Source organism: Hyposmocoma kahamanoa, unplaced genomic scaffold (genome assembly GCF_003589595.1).
Source record: "Hyposmocoma kahamanoa isolate Upper Pololo Valley unplaced genomic scaffold, ASM358959v1 263, whole genome shotgun sequence".
In the NCBI taxonomy this organism is placed as follows: Eukaryota; Metazoa; Arthropoda; class Insecta; order Lepidoptera; family Cosmopterigidae; genus Hyposmocoma; species Hyposmocoma kahamanoa.
In genome coordinates this window covers 3,391,794-3,408,524 of record NW_020653766.1, presented here as the reverse complement: position 1 = coordinate 3,408,524, position 16,731 = coordinate 3,391,794, and the positions used below count along the sequence as shown (strand labels likewise).

At 36.8% G+C, this 16,731-nt stretch overlaps 1 protein-coding gene across 1 annotated transcript in view; it reads left to right on the top strand.

Annotated features, from left to right (window-relative positions):
- Positions 1–8,227: 8,227 nt before the first annotated feature.
- LOC113228956 (neurofilament heavy polypeptide-like) overlaps positions 8,228–16,731 on the top strand; it is a 64,320-nt gene continuing 55,816 nt past the window's right edge. The window contains exons 1-3 of the mRNA XM_026462399.1: positions 8,228–8,341; positions 9,232–9,368; positions 12,470–12,533. Coding sequence (XP_026318184.1) covers positions 8,228–8,341; positions 9,232–9,368; positions 12,470–12,533 — 315 coding nt within the window. The remainder of the gene's footprint in view (positions 8,342–9,231; positions 9,369–12,469; positions 12,534–16,731) is intronic.

The window sequence follows — 16,731 nt, the reverse complement described above, 5'->3', positions numbered from 1 at the left end:
AAATCGAATTGTAATGGACATCTTTAATAGCGAGAGTCCACAGGCTTGCAAGGTGGGTATTGCATGGAGTTGCTTCTTTTTCGTTCAAAAAAGATATTTTACATTTCTGCCTACGATTTTGGACACTTTAAGTTAAAAGCCGGGCGGATTGTTTGGGTTATAACCCACTGCCCATCTCTGAGTGTCTAACATGACACGTTAGGGCGCATTTATTAGACACGGATTTCATCGCGCTCACGTAGAGCGGAGTCGCAAAGTCATGGCAAAATACGCTCTATTTGTTTAGCCTTTACGTTTTAACTTAAATGAGCGTCCCGGGTGCGTATATGGCTTTCCGTATACAGTACGTCCCCCAAGGAGAGACGAGTTAGGTACGCTTTTCTAAGGGGCTAAACAACTGAAATACCGCACCCAGTGTGTCCCCTCAAAGCGACGAATTAGATACGCCTTTCCATCTACCGTATAAGTTTAAACCGTTAATAACCCATATTTAGTACGTCCACTAGGGGATGAATTAGGTACGGCTTTTCGTAAGAAAGCGTCTCTGATTCGTCACGTCTCGAGTAATTAATCAAACAAAATATCTGCTATAATATAGAATTTATGTATTTATTGAAGTTAAAAGGAATATACAAATTATTATTATCAATATTATCAATATTTATATATTTAAACAGTTTTTATCAAATACATGATAAATTTTGACCATTGACCAGTCATAACTGGTTGAAGACTGTACCACCTCAGTCAACCGTGACCATGGGACCTGTAAAGGGCCCGAAACGTCGGTTTGTTTGAAAAAACAAATATACGCGATATTTGGCTCCATTTGCCTTAGGCATTTGCTTATCATGGCACCTCCCAGTGTGTGTTCATCCTAACATGAAACGGGCCTGATTATTAGTTACTTATCTACATATGTTACATAACATAATCTTAAGGTTAGACAGCTAATGTTACTGCGGTTGGTATCAAGGGCAGTCGTTTGGTATGCCATAACTCGTTAACTATGTTGTGCACATGCGCAATATGTAATAAATATAACATAATATATATTAGACACGTTTGTTTGTTGTTTATTGCAACCGCAATGTGTCAGATAATTATTTGTTGTAGTGTTGGATCGTGGGAAAAATTCCCATTTTTGTCAAAGGAATATTTTTCCACATTTGACAGTTGACACCTGTCAAAAGTTTTAAATACTAGACGTAAACGACGAAGCCATTGTAAAGATATCTTTTACTGACGATTCATATTTTTCACCGTTGTACAATCATTTTAAATCTCTTCTCTAATTTGCTTTTAACTATACAATTTTATTTTACAATTCACACTAAATGAACGTTCAACAGATATATCTAAATGTAGCACATAATATGTACGCGATATAGGGATTCCGCACTAGGGAAACCCTGTATCGCGCGTGCTAAGGACGCACACAGACACCCAAAACTCGCGAGATAAATGAATCGTTTAGTTCGACCAATTTGCAACGTATCACCTCTGAAATTTTAAGAATATATTCCTCCTCTAAGGGAGGCAAACTAGAGATAAACTGGAGATGAATGAGGTTTCGCACACTTTCCGGTAACCGTTTCTAAAGTTTGAAGACGGTTCCTTTTTTTTTAATAAAAATTATTCAGTACCATTATTTTTGCTTTCTATTTCATTATGATGTTTATTTATTGATTAATATGTTTAATGTTGTGTATTTATAATGTTTATTTTTATTTAAAAAATAGTATACAGTTTACATTGTGTTGGCGACCAGGGAGAATGCATAATATGGATCTGAATCTATCAAATTATGATTCTGCCAATACGGCTTTTAGCCCTGCAGCTGTGACTCAGCTTTTTGTGTAACTGTATAATTTTTTAACCGACTTCAAAAAAGGAGGAGGTTCTCGATTCGACTGTATGTTTTTTTTTGTATGTATGTTACGCGATAACTCCGGTATTTATGAACCGATTTTCATGATTCTTTTTTTGTTGGAAAGGGGGTACTTCCATAGTGGTCCCATTTCATTTTGAAGAAAATCCTCCACCTCGAAGGGTGGCTGTTCACGCATGAAGATTCATTTTTGTAAATAGCGCTTAAATTTTACTTAAGGAGCAATTATTTTAATGGTTGATTTTGCTATTTCTTCAATTCAAGGCGTTTTTCTCTCGATGTACTTTGAGTAGTGAGAACCGATTTTTATTATCTCCGTGTCAAGTCCTGTATAGTGGCGAACTAGGGGATATTTCAATAAAACTTAGCAAATAGACGTAATTCCACGTACTTTTGAGGTCGGTTGTTTTAGTACTCTGTACTGAGATTTTACGTTCCTTTTATAAAATTTTGTCTTACTTTTCGCCAGTCTTAGTTTTTAACATTTTGGCAGTTGCTTCTTCTATGCTGTCTGGTTCGGCTCACTTTCGATATTGTATTTTTATGCGTTTAATTTGCGTGTTTTCATTATAGCGCACATCTTACTATACAGTCCACTCGCCAATACATTGTAATTATAATATTTTAAAGGCTATCGATCAAATTCGTTAACTGTATATTATATATTAATTTATTTATGTTTTTATTGTCAGTTCAATGAGTTTCTTATGAGCTATGAGACTCATAACTCAAACCGAACGTGTACTATCTCATCCACATCATCATTCTCCGGCAAGCGACATTGTGGGCAAAGTGAACCTATTCTCATTTAAAGTAAAACCTCACCTTTAACTAAATAAGATGAAGGGGGTATGTAATAGCAAACAGGAGCAAAAGCAATCTCTGTAACGCATAAGAATTCCCTCGGCGTACGGAAAGTCTAGCTTCATTTTAAACTTTGCTTTTACCGAAGAAGTTCCCCGCAATTTTGAACACTGCAGCTCTTCCAAAGACTAGACAAGTAGGTTATTCTACCAGAAGGGTGAGCACGATAGCGCGCGACTTGCGCGAAAGTGACATAAAGCGCGATATACTCTATGGGAGACTATTCTCGCGAGAGCGATATAAAGCGCAAAATACTCTATGCGAGACCATTCTCGCGAGGGCGACATAAAGCGCGATATACTCTATGCGAGACTATTCTCGCGAAAGCGACATAAAGCGCGATATACTCTATGCGAGACCATTCTCGCGAGAGCGATATAAAGCGCGATATACTCTATGCGAGACCATTCTCGCGAGAGCGATATAAAGCGCAAAATACTCTATGCGAGACTATTCTCGCGAGAGCGACAGAAAGGGCGATATGCTATTTTATGCGAGACCATTTTCGCGAGAGCGACATAAAGCACCATAGAATGGTCTCGCATAGAGTACATCGCGCATGGCATAAATGGAGTTACGTCAAAAATATTTATTGCTCCATTAGATACAGAAAACTATAAACCACATCCTCTCCAATTCTTCTAACGTTATCTACAATATTAGTCGATAGAGTTACAAGAATTGGACAGGATGTGGGTTATGGTTTTCTGTATCTAATTCAGCAATAAACGTTTTTGACGTAACTCCACTTATGCCATTCTTCCATGAGGGGTGCAAAATACTAACAGCCTCGCAGGATTATATTACTAACGTCATAAGTAACAACTTTTGTTCCATGGCTTTTTGCAAAACATAAATAAATTTATCAGAAATAAACTTTTTAAGTTTTTGTTGTATCTGACACTTTTTAGATCTGTATCAAACGGGCAAGAGTGGTCTCCCCGACGACACTCACGCTCCTGCGTATATCGGGTTGGCGTTTCTTTTTACGCTAGCGTTTTTTTTGCTACCGCACAGAGTTACACTGCTCATAACGATAAACAGATCGTTAATATGTTTATTTTTCTAAGAAAGTAAAATCTGATAGTTGAAGGTCATGGAACACATTGGCTTAATACTGAGTGCTGCTTATGGTATCTTCCAGGCGCATACTATCCTCATCCACATTGCAATGTCCAGCAGGTGTTATTATGGACAAACATAAAACTATACCGACCTACGCTTGGCTTTCCTTAAAAGTGCATTAGCCCCATTTGTAATGAGTTCTAAGGCAATAGTTTTTTTGCCTGTTACGCCTTCACTAAGATCTTTGACATTGCTGTGTGAGTCATCAACGTGGAGCCGCGAATGTGTGGATATGACAATTTTAGCTTCCAGAGAACGTGTTCCGAACTCTAATTCGTTACACAGAGATTTGGGCTATAGCCCGCTGCGTAAAATCTTCCTGTGTCTTTGGAGAATTTTCTTTGCAGAATGCATAGTATCTTTTTTTTATGACACCAGGATGGGATGAACAAGTCGAGCGCCTGTAAATAAACTGTAAATAACTAAAAATTAAATCATTGTACATAATTCGATTTCACATTTTTAACTATTCCAAAAACCTCAATTCTTATTAAATGATAACTAGTTACTAAATCATAAACTTGTCTTTTTAGTACGTAAAACATTTCGATGATAGTTCAAGTAAAAAATAATTAACATAAGCTAAAACGTAAATGTGAAATCATTGTTATTGTCGCTGTCTCACTCGACACTCGCTGGGTAGTATTCCCATTGCACTCGAAATCAAGCGTAAAGGGAATCGGTTTATTCCTATGTACACTTCAAAACACATTTGTTGATTTATTTTTTGTTCTATCCCATATCCTAATTTTATTTTAGTCTATGTTAAGTTGTAACATGATTTACTATTATATTATATTATATATTTTTTAAATTTTCTTAATAAGTTTTTGAAAAAAAAAAAAATTACTAATAAAGATTTTATTTTCTGATAGTCTGATATGATACATTGATATAATTTCCATCGAGAAATGTAAAAAAAAGAAATTTCATTTTTTTGACATGCGTCCTTTTGAATAAGGACGGCAGTATAACGCTTATGATAAAAAAAAAATTTCAAAACTTTATTTTTTATGTTCATGTTCTTGCATTTAGTGGTTGTTGTTTTTTAGCAATGTCTACAACATGATGCTTGTCGTTCCGTGTCCTTCTCTGTTTAGTTCAAGAATAATCTGGTAATCCAAATGTTTGCCCATAAAATGGTACACGTGACTAACAGATTTTAGCATCTATACCGAATCGGTGCCATTGAGCACGAAATGATCGCAAACGCGATCTATTTATTAGTTTATCTCTGTAAATGTATGATTCATGAATTTGTACCTATTAAAATGTTTCTGTCTTTCTAATTCTGATTTACATTGAAATGTCACATCCATCTTCTACACTTTACTTACTACTTTATGTTCAAAACCTCGTGCTTCTTGCCCATAAACGTCGATTCTGTTTCTGTTATTGTTTGTTACTCGTACACTAAAACATTGTTACGTAACTAAACTATGCTACAAGGTCTTCGCGTCATTAATAAAGGATAGGACCTCTTCATGTTTCTTTATTGAGTTTTTTACAATATGAACAGGTTTTCTTTTCATTGTCATTTATTTAAAAAAGAAAGTGATTAGATATGGGACGCTAAGAGCAAGAGTGGTGTTAGCGTATATTTTTCAAAAATCTTGTTCTTTCTTTGTGTTTAATTTGGTAAACTATAATTCTATAACAGACAGTTTCAAATATGACTATTGCTAGATTGGTGTTAACCACTTTATACACTTAAAAAAAAAATGATGTATCATTATGAATTCATACATCAAAAATTAACGTTGTATACATTGACTTACAAATAAACGGACGACGGGTCTAATACAAAAACCACGAAAAAAATGTCCCAAGTCAACCTATTTAAACGTAGTGACATGTAAAGGAATATGAAAAAGCTAAAACGTTGAATTTAAATTGTAATGTCATCGCAGTATCGCGCTGTCAGTCGAACAAATGATGACTAAAGCGGAGTTTGACGCTCTGTATACGATTTTAACGCCTTACAAGTTCGGACACTTCTTAGCGCGGACCCGACGTCCAAATAATTGTAAGTCAATGGTTGTATACTAAGTTTTATGTTTTTTTTTAAATGTGTAGCAACAGCGAAAACCTAAGAACTCGGTAATAGTTTAAAGTTAATTTATATCGACATATCCTTTCATTGCTTAACAAAAGCTGTTATATAATACTTCCGGATTAGTCAACGTGTAGTACAAACGAGGCGATGCGTTGATGTAAATATAAACAAATGTGTACTTTAGTACGTGGGAGAAGTTTATAAATGCGGTTGTACGATGTTCGGGCTTATTGATCTTAAATTAAATCTTTGCTAGCCTGTCTCATTCCGGGCTTCCGCGCTATGAGTAGCTTGGTTTTGAATTACAAAATCTCGAAATAAAAAAAGAACAATGTTTGAAACAGTTCTTTTAAGTGGGATACTGAATAATCTCATATAAAAATTCAAAATTTATCATTTAGGCCATGATGGATATCCGAAATAATAAGGGTAATAAAACAAAAAGCGTTAAACAATAAAAAGATAATAATCTTAGTACAGAGTACTAAAAAACCGACCTCAAATAGTCGTGGAATTACATCTATTTGCCAAGTTTTATTGAAATCGGTTACTGGAAAGTGCACGAAACCGGATTCGACCCCTAGTTAGACACGCTTAGAGGTGGAAGGAAACATTCTTGAAATTTAAATAATAATAATAACGCACACACTTAACATAGCCCCGCACTTGGAAAACCTTGTGTCGCGAGTGCCATGGACACACACATAGACAACCACAAATTACACCCAAACTCACGAGATAAATAATTGTAGGCTATACAAAGATTTCTCCCGGCTCGGGAATCGAAGCCGAAACCTCTGAACCGCGTGGCAGTCCAGCATGATAACCGTACCGCCACGGAGGCAGTTAATAATCATTATATGTTTGTATGAACAAACAAATATTTCTCCCGGCCCGGGAATCGAACCTGGGACCTCTGCGTGGCAGTCCGGCATGGTAACCTTTCGGCCAAAGCATCATCAAAATCGGTTCACAAATGCCAAAAATTTAATTATCGCGTAACATACAAACAAACATACTGTCTAATTGAGAACCTCCTCCTTTTTTTGAAGTCGGTTAAAACGAATAAAAATACTAAAGCATAAGAAAAATAACAAATTAAAGAATGATAATATTGTTAAAAAGCATTCTTATCTACATTCATATAATGTAACATTGTGCGTATCATGTATTATGCAGATGAAAAGCTGAGCGTCTCAGCTTAAACTGTTTTTCTAGACGCTTGTATGAAAAGGATTTGTCCAAATCCGTTTGTCAAACAGCGGCATACAATTGGAACGAGCGGCAAGAATTTAGGGCGGTCTTTGTCCAGCCGTAATACGTAACTTAAGTTTAAAATAAAAGTGTTTTTTATTCAATTCATTGTGATTACAAGTATATAGTGTTCATTTCTCCACAAAATACAAATAATAGGAAACTTTACGCATATTGAAGGAGCTGGTTTGCTTGTTAGAGGGTACCTGTACTGCACGTCACCAGGCCCTAACCTTTGGCAGTGACACATACATACTTATTATTATTATAATATACAGAATGTAATCGTTAATTGTGCCCAGGCGATTATTCTGTAAATATAAGAGCTATTAAAAATTTTTTGATCTGATGTCGAAAGTACGTTACCTATTGAGTAAAACGACATCAATAACTTTTTAAATATGAAACTAGAAATATCCAAAAATTTAAAGTTTACCGCTTCCATACATTAATATGACATTCGTACTTTAAGAGGCTTTGGGATGTAAGGGAGCAATCACCGCCTAAGCTCCTAATGTCAACTTCACCTGCACGCTAAATTGGGACTCCAGAGTATCAACGAATCTCGAATGGGCCCACATGGTTATGAAAGTAGGAATCACAGCGGGCAGATGCTGATCAACTTCGTCTTGATGAACTCGTTCTTTAAGAAAAAGCCTCAAAGGAAGTGGACATGGCAAAGCCCCGACGCTATGACCAAAAATTAGATTGACTTCATCTTGGCAGATAAACGGCACATATTCAGAGACGTCTCCGTGATAAGCAGGTTTAATACCGGACCTGATACGAGGCTCTCGGTATATCGATCTTAAACTGGAAAGACGCCGTTTGATGAAGTCTACGCTCCGACCTAATCCACTCCAGATCGTGACGGGCGCCGATAAGTTTCAGAAACTTCTCGAGCAAAGATTCGTTGAATTGGAACCCACTGATGACGTCGACGAGGCCCTGCAAAACGTGGTTGAAACGTTGAGGACAGAGGGCATCAAATTTTGTCGATTGCAGCTTACAGATACGAAGTCCAAACTCTCGGACTAATGACTAAACGACGAGAAGACACTCGGGCCACTTCGTCAGAGCGGTCAGACAAGAAGATTGCGAAGATGATACGGCGCGACCTTCAGAGCTACAGTACACGCCTCATTGAGGAGGCAATTAAAAAAAGTACGAAACCGAGGGTCGAAAGTATTCACTTAGCAGCTTTGAAGGAGCCACCTGACGAATCTTAAAACACACGATGGTCGAACCATAACGTCGAAGCCGGAGATGTTCGCCGAGATAGAAAACTTCTATGGCCGGTTATTCGCAGATTATACAGAAGTCAGAAGAGTATAATCGGCCCTGTCTAGCCTTTGCGCAGAGTGCGGGACAGCCCCAACAGCATCCTACAAACTGTAGCTGATAGGATTACCTCTCCCATGTGGCTATGCTTCTTGAGGAATGTGATTTGCATAAAAAAATTAACACTAGTTTGTAAGCACTTTTCCTATTATTACTAGCAAATTATGGAACTCGTCTGAAGTAAAAGAATTTTATTTTTATTTTATTTATTTATTATACATAAAACTATCTTCCAATTGAATAAAAACAAAGTGATGTTTATTTTTAAATAAGTACTTACAAAATTTTGTATTCCATGCAGTTGTTCGAAACTAAAACCTCTATGATTGTCATATTAAATGTATGGGACTATTTAAAATTAAATTTTTGGATTTTTCTAGTTTTATTTTTAAAAACTTGTGGATGTTTTTTTACTTAATGATTAAAAAAACATCCACAAGATGTTAAAAATAAAACTAGACGTACTTTCGGTGTCAGTTAGAGGCTTTTTTATATCCCTTATATTTACGGAGAAATCTTCTGGGCACACTTAACGATTATACCCTGTATATCACATGATACTTAGTAATACACATGATTTTAGTAATAATAATAAAAAAATAAAACTCGTGACTTCTCGACTTTTGTCATTTCACTTTTTTTAAATACGATTTGTATTGAATTTACATGAAATAAAGAGCCTATTATTTTTTGTCCTCAGGTGGGCTCCGGCCGCTGTAGCTCCCCCGGCACAGGGCCTTTGTCCCCCGCGGAGGGGCCGCGCTGGCCGCACAACCATCACGCTCACCCCCTCCATCACGCCTTGCTGTCTTCCAGCGTCAAACGAGGAAAGGACTTGTAAGTATACCACCCGATGTTCTTCCATGCTTCTTGCATTATGACATCAAACGGGTCGTGCAAGTGTCGGGCAGGATATCAGATGCGTCATTGTTTTTGGGGCATGAAATTGGCGCTAAAATTCATTCGCTTAATAAAAAAAAACAGAACGTTTTGAAAACCATCGCTAACATTGGTTTATGGTCATGTAAACCACACATTATGGCAAAGGCATTGTAAATGGTAATCTACGTAAGTGCAATAACGCATTGTTTAGCAGTCAAAGTTACCCTACAATAAAAGTATATCTAGGGTTGACGGACTTAAGCACATAAGTCAAAAAAAGTTTATTTGCAATATATAAATGCTGGGTTTTGACTTACATGCTTTAGTCCGCCGATCTAGAAATTTCAGTCGCATTTTTTCATTTAGTTTTTCTCTTAGCTTTATGAGGTTTTGTTCAGGGTTCTAAGTGATAATTATCATTGATAATTATTGCGATATTATTATTTGTACTCGACTTTTTCTTTGTGTGTATGTTACGCGATAACCCATTTGTGAACCGATTTTGATGATTCTTTTTTTGTCGGAAAGAGGGTACCTCAGGAGTGTGGGACCACTTTGTATTTAAAGAAAGTATTCTGCCTCTGCTACCCGCAAAGCAGGGAATGAATGACTTTTGCGGTCGGTTTTTTTAGTACTCTGTAATGAGATTCGGACAAATAAATTTTGATAACTTTCTTGGTTTTTATAAAATTAATTAGAACAACAAAATGCTAGCACTGGCACTGTGATGATATGTGACGTGTCAAATGTCAACTCAAAAAAGTCACAAACTAAATAATTTTTCTTCGTGTTGTTTATATAGTTTTCTCACAAAACTTAAACAGACAAAATTATGAATCAGCGTTATAATAATTATTAAACAAAATAAATATTTTGATAATTTTGAACATTATTTTTGTTATGTAAAGAAACTCTGTTACGTACAATCTATTTACCGACTTTCATTCCGACAACACTCGTTAATATTTAGTAGATCCGACGGTTCAATAAAGGCACGATGACTTTTTTCCCATAAGTAGCATTACGTAGGCCCATAAACAATAATGGGCTGAGCTCGTGACCTTGGAGAACTCCCTTTTGTTGGACTTTTTCCTGGTGAATATTTGAGTTTGTACTTCGAAATGTTATGTAATTTTATTCAAGGGTTGTTTCGTAATTTAGATTTGGTTGAGGAATAGATTAGAGACGGTTTGGATTTTTTTTTGTTAATTAGCTGACAATTCTCCAGTCTGATTCATAGTTTTGTCTCGACTTAAAATATCACCATCTCAGCGCGTTAGCACCCGCTGCTGGGTATAGGCCTCCTCTTTTGCCCACCAGCTCAATCGGTCCTATGCTTAACTGTCAAACCGTAAGAAATGGTGATAAATATTTGGTTTTATTACATTTTGACACGTTTGTCAATCATCGTGATAATTATCAACAATATCAATGATAATTATCAACGATAATTATCAGTGATGATTATCACTTCGAACCCTGGTATCTTTAGGTACATTTCGGTCTAAAATACCAAACATGACCATCATTCAGACAACAACAAAATGGGTCCCGTGATGGTAGGGTTACAAAGTAACTAACCTAATGGGTAGTTAATTGTACTTAAAATAATTACAGTAATAAATTTAATTAATAAAATAATGACGTAAACGGCGATAGGTTAATAGAGGGTAGATTGAAATATACATTATATTTACGTTTACTAAAAGTAATAGTATACGTATAATAGTGAATACTTCCTACTAGAGATAATTACCACCGATGAATTTAACCGGCGTAAAATCGGCGTGGCATAAAGCTTCTTCTTATATTAATTCAATAATTTCATACAATTAATTTTTTTTTTAATGACACCAAGGGTCGGAACGACTAAGGCGTGTGTTTGATGTTAAGCGACACGCCTGTCCGTAGCAGATGCAGTGCCACTCAGAGCTTTAAATCGCAGATCAGAGGGACACTGCCACTGTCCCTATTATTTGTCTGTAATTTCACCAGCGCCCTTACTTTTCAAAACTGGCAGGCAGTAATGCTGACATTACTGCTTGGCGGCAGAAACAGGTAAGGTGGCAGTACTTCCCTGGACGAACTCTTTTACAAGGAGCTCTGCTAATAGTCAAGGTCAAAGTCAAAGATTATTTATTCCATAGGTAAAATAAATTTACACTTGAAAACGTCACATTTAAGCTACAGCTCGTTCACTACGCTGACCTCCCTGAGAAGAACGAGCAAGAAACTCTAGGGATTGCTCTTTTCAAATAAACTTACATGCTATGGAATACACTTTGAATCAAATTTGTGTGGATTCTGGAGCCGTGTCGTCTTTCCATACATCTTTACTAACACGTAGTCTTCAATTTTGTAATATGATTTTTCGATCAAAATATTTTTAATGTAGTTTTTAAACTTAGGAAATGATAAACTTAATATATGCTCCGGAATCTTATTGTAAAAACGTATACAGTTCCCCATAAAAGATATATATATATATATAAACGTTCCTGTCTAGTGAAATGGGGAGACACGCTGACTATTTTTGCCGCTAGATGGCGTATGAATACTGGTGCTATTGAACTATCAAACTATTATAGCACATTAGCTGCTAGCTTTTAAGTTAAAAGTGTTTTTTTATAGCCCGCACTAGGGAAACACTGTGTCGTGGGTGCCATAGACAACCACAAATTACACCCAAAACTCACGAGACAAACAAATATTTCTCCTGTCTCGGGAATCGAACCCGGTACCTCTGCGTGGCAGTCCGGCGTGGCAACCGTTCTGCCACCAAGACAGTTTAAGTTTGAAGAGTCTTTTTTAACGTCTGTAAAGTATATTCCACGCCGATTTCACGCCGACCACGCCGCCGCCGGTAAAGTGTTTATCGTTGTTTTCAAAAGGATACCATGACACTAAGGGCTAGCACGATAAGTCGCGAGAATAACAGAATCTCGTGCTTAGTGTCACTCTCGCGCTAGTCGCGCCCTATCGTGCTAGCCCTACAGAACACTTTTTTGTAGTGGAAAAAACGCGACTGAAGTTACGTTAATTTACGTTCTATCCAGATCCGTGATAAAATTAAATGACCTCACAATTGCCTTTATCTGCCGTCTAACGCTAAAAACGCGGGTAAGTGACAAAATATTTTTTTGATGTGTCATAAAAAAAACAATAGCCCAGTTTTGAATGTTGAAATTGATAATTGAAAAAAAGATTGAAATATTGATATTGATATTGCATCGATAGGTTAAGTTCCGATAAGTCGAACTCGTTAACTAATTTTAACTGTTTAAAAAAAAATTTGCTCTATCTTTTTCGTTTAAAATGGATGTTTGACCATTTGTCACTTAGCCGCTTTTTAGTTAGTGGACGGCAGTTATGTCGTCGGCGCAAAAAAAAAAAAACGATGTACAGGTTCAAGACCACATTGACACATTATTTGACATTTAACATTTAAATTCAACTGTATGCCGCATACGATTACAGCGGTCCAAAATCCGAAGTGTCAAACTCGATGTGGTCTCGACTGTACTTTACTGCGCCCATATTATTTTTACTCGGTTTCATTCATTTGGTTGGTAACGATCAATCATTTTCTGGTGTATGTGTTTAAGGGACTCACCATACTTATTAAGGCGTAAACGGCTTGAGCCGGTCAGAAAAATCGTCCAGTCAATAAGTCCTCTATAATGAGCTAAGAAATTAACTTTAATGATTATCACTAGTAACAGGTTTCTTACCACGGTATAACTTCTTTTTATTTTCCCGATATTTCGGAACGGTTGCACGTTCCATGGTCACGGGTTGACTGGAACCCGTGTCACGGGTTGACTGGAACCCGTGACCATGGAACGTGCAACCGTTCCGAAATATCGGGAAAATAAAAAGAAGTTATACCGTGGTAAGAAACCTGTTACTAGTGATAATCATTTAGTGAATAACCACGAAAGTCTTAAAATCTATATAATTAACTTTAATGTTTCTGAAAAGTTTAAAATTTTAAAGTTGGCTATAATAAGAGTATACTACATATAGTTCCATCATACATCACTGGATGGTATTAGTTGTACTATGAACCTCGCTATCGATGTGTTCACTTCAATAGTATAAAGACTCCCATGTGTTTTGTAGGATCAATATTTTTTCCTACACCACGTCCTTCTGGCGGAAGACCTCAGTAGTGCCCTGAACCGAGGTCCGTGCCCACTTGGGCACGTAGTTTAGTTTTAACGGGTTAAGACCCTTGAGCCCGCACGTTCATCGGGTGGCGCAGTCAAGGTCATCAGCTGCCAACTGCAGTGCCCTTCAGAAAAAAAGTAGGATCAATGCTTAGCAACGCTATCTGGTACTAAAGCCTCTGTGACTATTCGTTTGGGTCGTAATTCCGCTGTCTCTTAACTTTTTTTATATGGTACCATGTGACAGGACGTAACACGTCAGTCCATAACAGTTGTGGTCTGAGAAGCACTGTTACTACGCCCGTCACCCTGAGACATAAGTTGAAAAATCTAGCAGCCTTACCCTTCAAAACCGAAACACAGTAGTGTTCACATTAATGCATTTCGGCAGAAATAGGTAAAGCGATACTGTGGTCTCACGACCCAGGCCTGTCCACGGTCTGATCTGGGGTCAGGACCCGATGATTCCCTGTGCTTGCACAGGTTATACTGCTTTTCCCATATACCCAAGGGGTTAGTAGGGAGGATAAACAAAACTTATGTAGAAATATACGGGACTGCGCTCTCTCGCCCGTGCGACACAGTGTTGGAGGTCCTTAATATTGTCTACTTTATCCATTTCTTAACCGATTTTAAAAAAAGAAGATGTTCTCAATTCGAGTGTATGTTTTTATTTGTATGTATGTTACGCGATAACTCTGGGAACCGATTTTGATTATTCTTTTTTGTTGGAAAGAGGGTACCTCAGATATGGTCCCATTTAAATTTGAAGAAAATATACCACCTCTAAGTGTGGCAAACTAGGGTATGAATGACTTTTGAAGTCGGTTTTTTTATGAAATATACCATTTAGCACAATTTGGCTCGTCATTCTACGCACCTATCTGCTTTTTTGCTTCAGTGTTAAGGTTTTTCTGACCGTTTTAATGCCATCCGCGTTAATGAATGTGATGACGCCTTTAGTCAATAAAATGTTCATTTGTTTATGTCTTTAATCTAATCATATCTTTTTCTTTTCCCCCATGCTATTATCCATGCAGAAACAAGGACATGTAAGTGACATCATACATAATTAACTAAGTTTTGCTTTCTTATTTCTAACTACTACTAAACATATGTATATACATAGGGATACTGACACGTAAAGAACAGTATAAATCACGCCTGTATCACTACATACAAATGTATTGGCAAGATCTTTGGTTGACGAAAAGCATCTAGGTGGCTTGAGTCGTTGAAACTATGAGCTCATGCTTTGAAAGTGTTCTTCTTAGAACTAACCATAATTCACACATTCTATTCGATATAGTTACTAAACTAAAAAGTCGAGTTTGGAGAGATCAAGTTATTGATTTATTGAAAAGATACATCATCAACTGAAATAAAATAAATATTGCTATTAATAAAGCGACATCTCTTGTCGACTGCTGGTAAATGTAAAGGAGTGAAGAAAAACTTTCATAGGTTTCTCACAGGTGGCGCCAAAGTAAAGATCATGCAGTGTACTCCCGTGCTCAATTACACATTCAGTTAATGCGTGATATCGTTATCAACTTCGTGCTTCGTGCAGTCGTGGCACACAGACCCCGGACACTCCATACAACAGTCGAATGTTATTTACCTACTACTACTATATACAGCCAAGCGCTATCTGAGCACGCGCAAATGTGTACGTGAAATGGCAGGGTTACCCATAAGATTCTCGTATCTATTACATGGTAAGAGCGGCGACTTAGCGAAAATTCTAACGCGAATCAGTTATCTAAAATTCTATTAATAGAATCCTAAATTGTTAGGATTAGTGTAATTAAACACATGGTTATTAGGTGTTTATATTGATATAATCTGTATTATATATTTTTCAATTTGTATTATATATTACTGTGCACTATATTAATGAAAGAAAACAATAACCGAATGAGACTCAGACATAAGTTGTTTTTTTACTTACTTCGTTTCACCTTTCGGTAAACGAAAGAAACTCGTATCTTTATCCCGTTTAGATGACCACAAACAACCGTACAGAGCATAATTCACGACCATTATAAATAGTAACGTACAATTAATTATGTTATATATTACAGTACCAGTTTCGTAATGAATAAATGAAAACTATTCAAATAAGAAATATTCAAATATCAAAGCCGTCTTAGCGCGAAAAAGCTCGCCGACAGCCTTATTGTCGTTCAGTCAATGTGACCGTCAATGTGCATGGTGCGGTATCTAAAGCTAGGGAGGGGCGGAGAGTATCCGTTCTCGTTACTTTTTGTTCTCTGGTCCTGGTCTCGGCTGCATACATGCAGTCAGTCTGTTAGCAGCCTAAGCGACACCTTGGGACAGACTTATAAAGCTTCTCACTCTATTTCGCCAATAACTCATCGCATGTATTGAATATGCCTTTAAAAGAAAGCCAGCATCTATATTACAACGTTATATACACGGAAGAAAAAAACAATAGAAGTGCCTCAACCCTCGATTACATAACAAATTATCAACACTACGAAATCTTGATAATGATTGGTCATAGTTTCTAATTTAAAAAGATGTAATAATTTCTGGATTGTTAATGTAAATTAAACTTTATCTACTCGTTATATCGTGGAAAGTTCAATTTACGACGTTATAATTGTATATTCAAATTTTATTCAACGTGCTGTCATCTTGCGGCCAGTAGTTGGATTACGACGAAAGATTCACATCTGAATCAATTCGATAAACGGAAAGTTGAAAATTTATTACAATAAGACTTACCGAAGAAATGAAATACTAATACCGGCAATATTGCTGTCATTTTTACACTCCAAAACAGCACAATTAGGCATTTTTCTGAAAATTTGCACGAAAGAATGTCACAACCATACCATACAAAACGAAAATGGCGTACTGAGCTCAAGTAGGTCTTTCGAGACCTACAGTTGGCATGAGTCAGATGCTAACTAACCACTTCTACTGTATTTATTCTTCTGTCTTTATGTACAAAGCTTAGACAGTTTTATTAAAGATTTTCTATGCACTACTTTAACGCATCTTTTCACCTGACTGCGTCCTCGGTATTCGACAATTAGAATTAATGAATTATTGTTTATTTGTAACAGCGACGGCCGACGGTGGTCGGTGGCGTCATTACCTTCCTCGTCTGGTTACGGGAC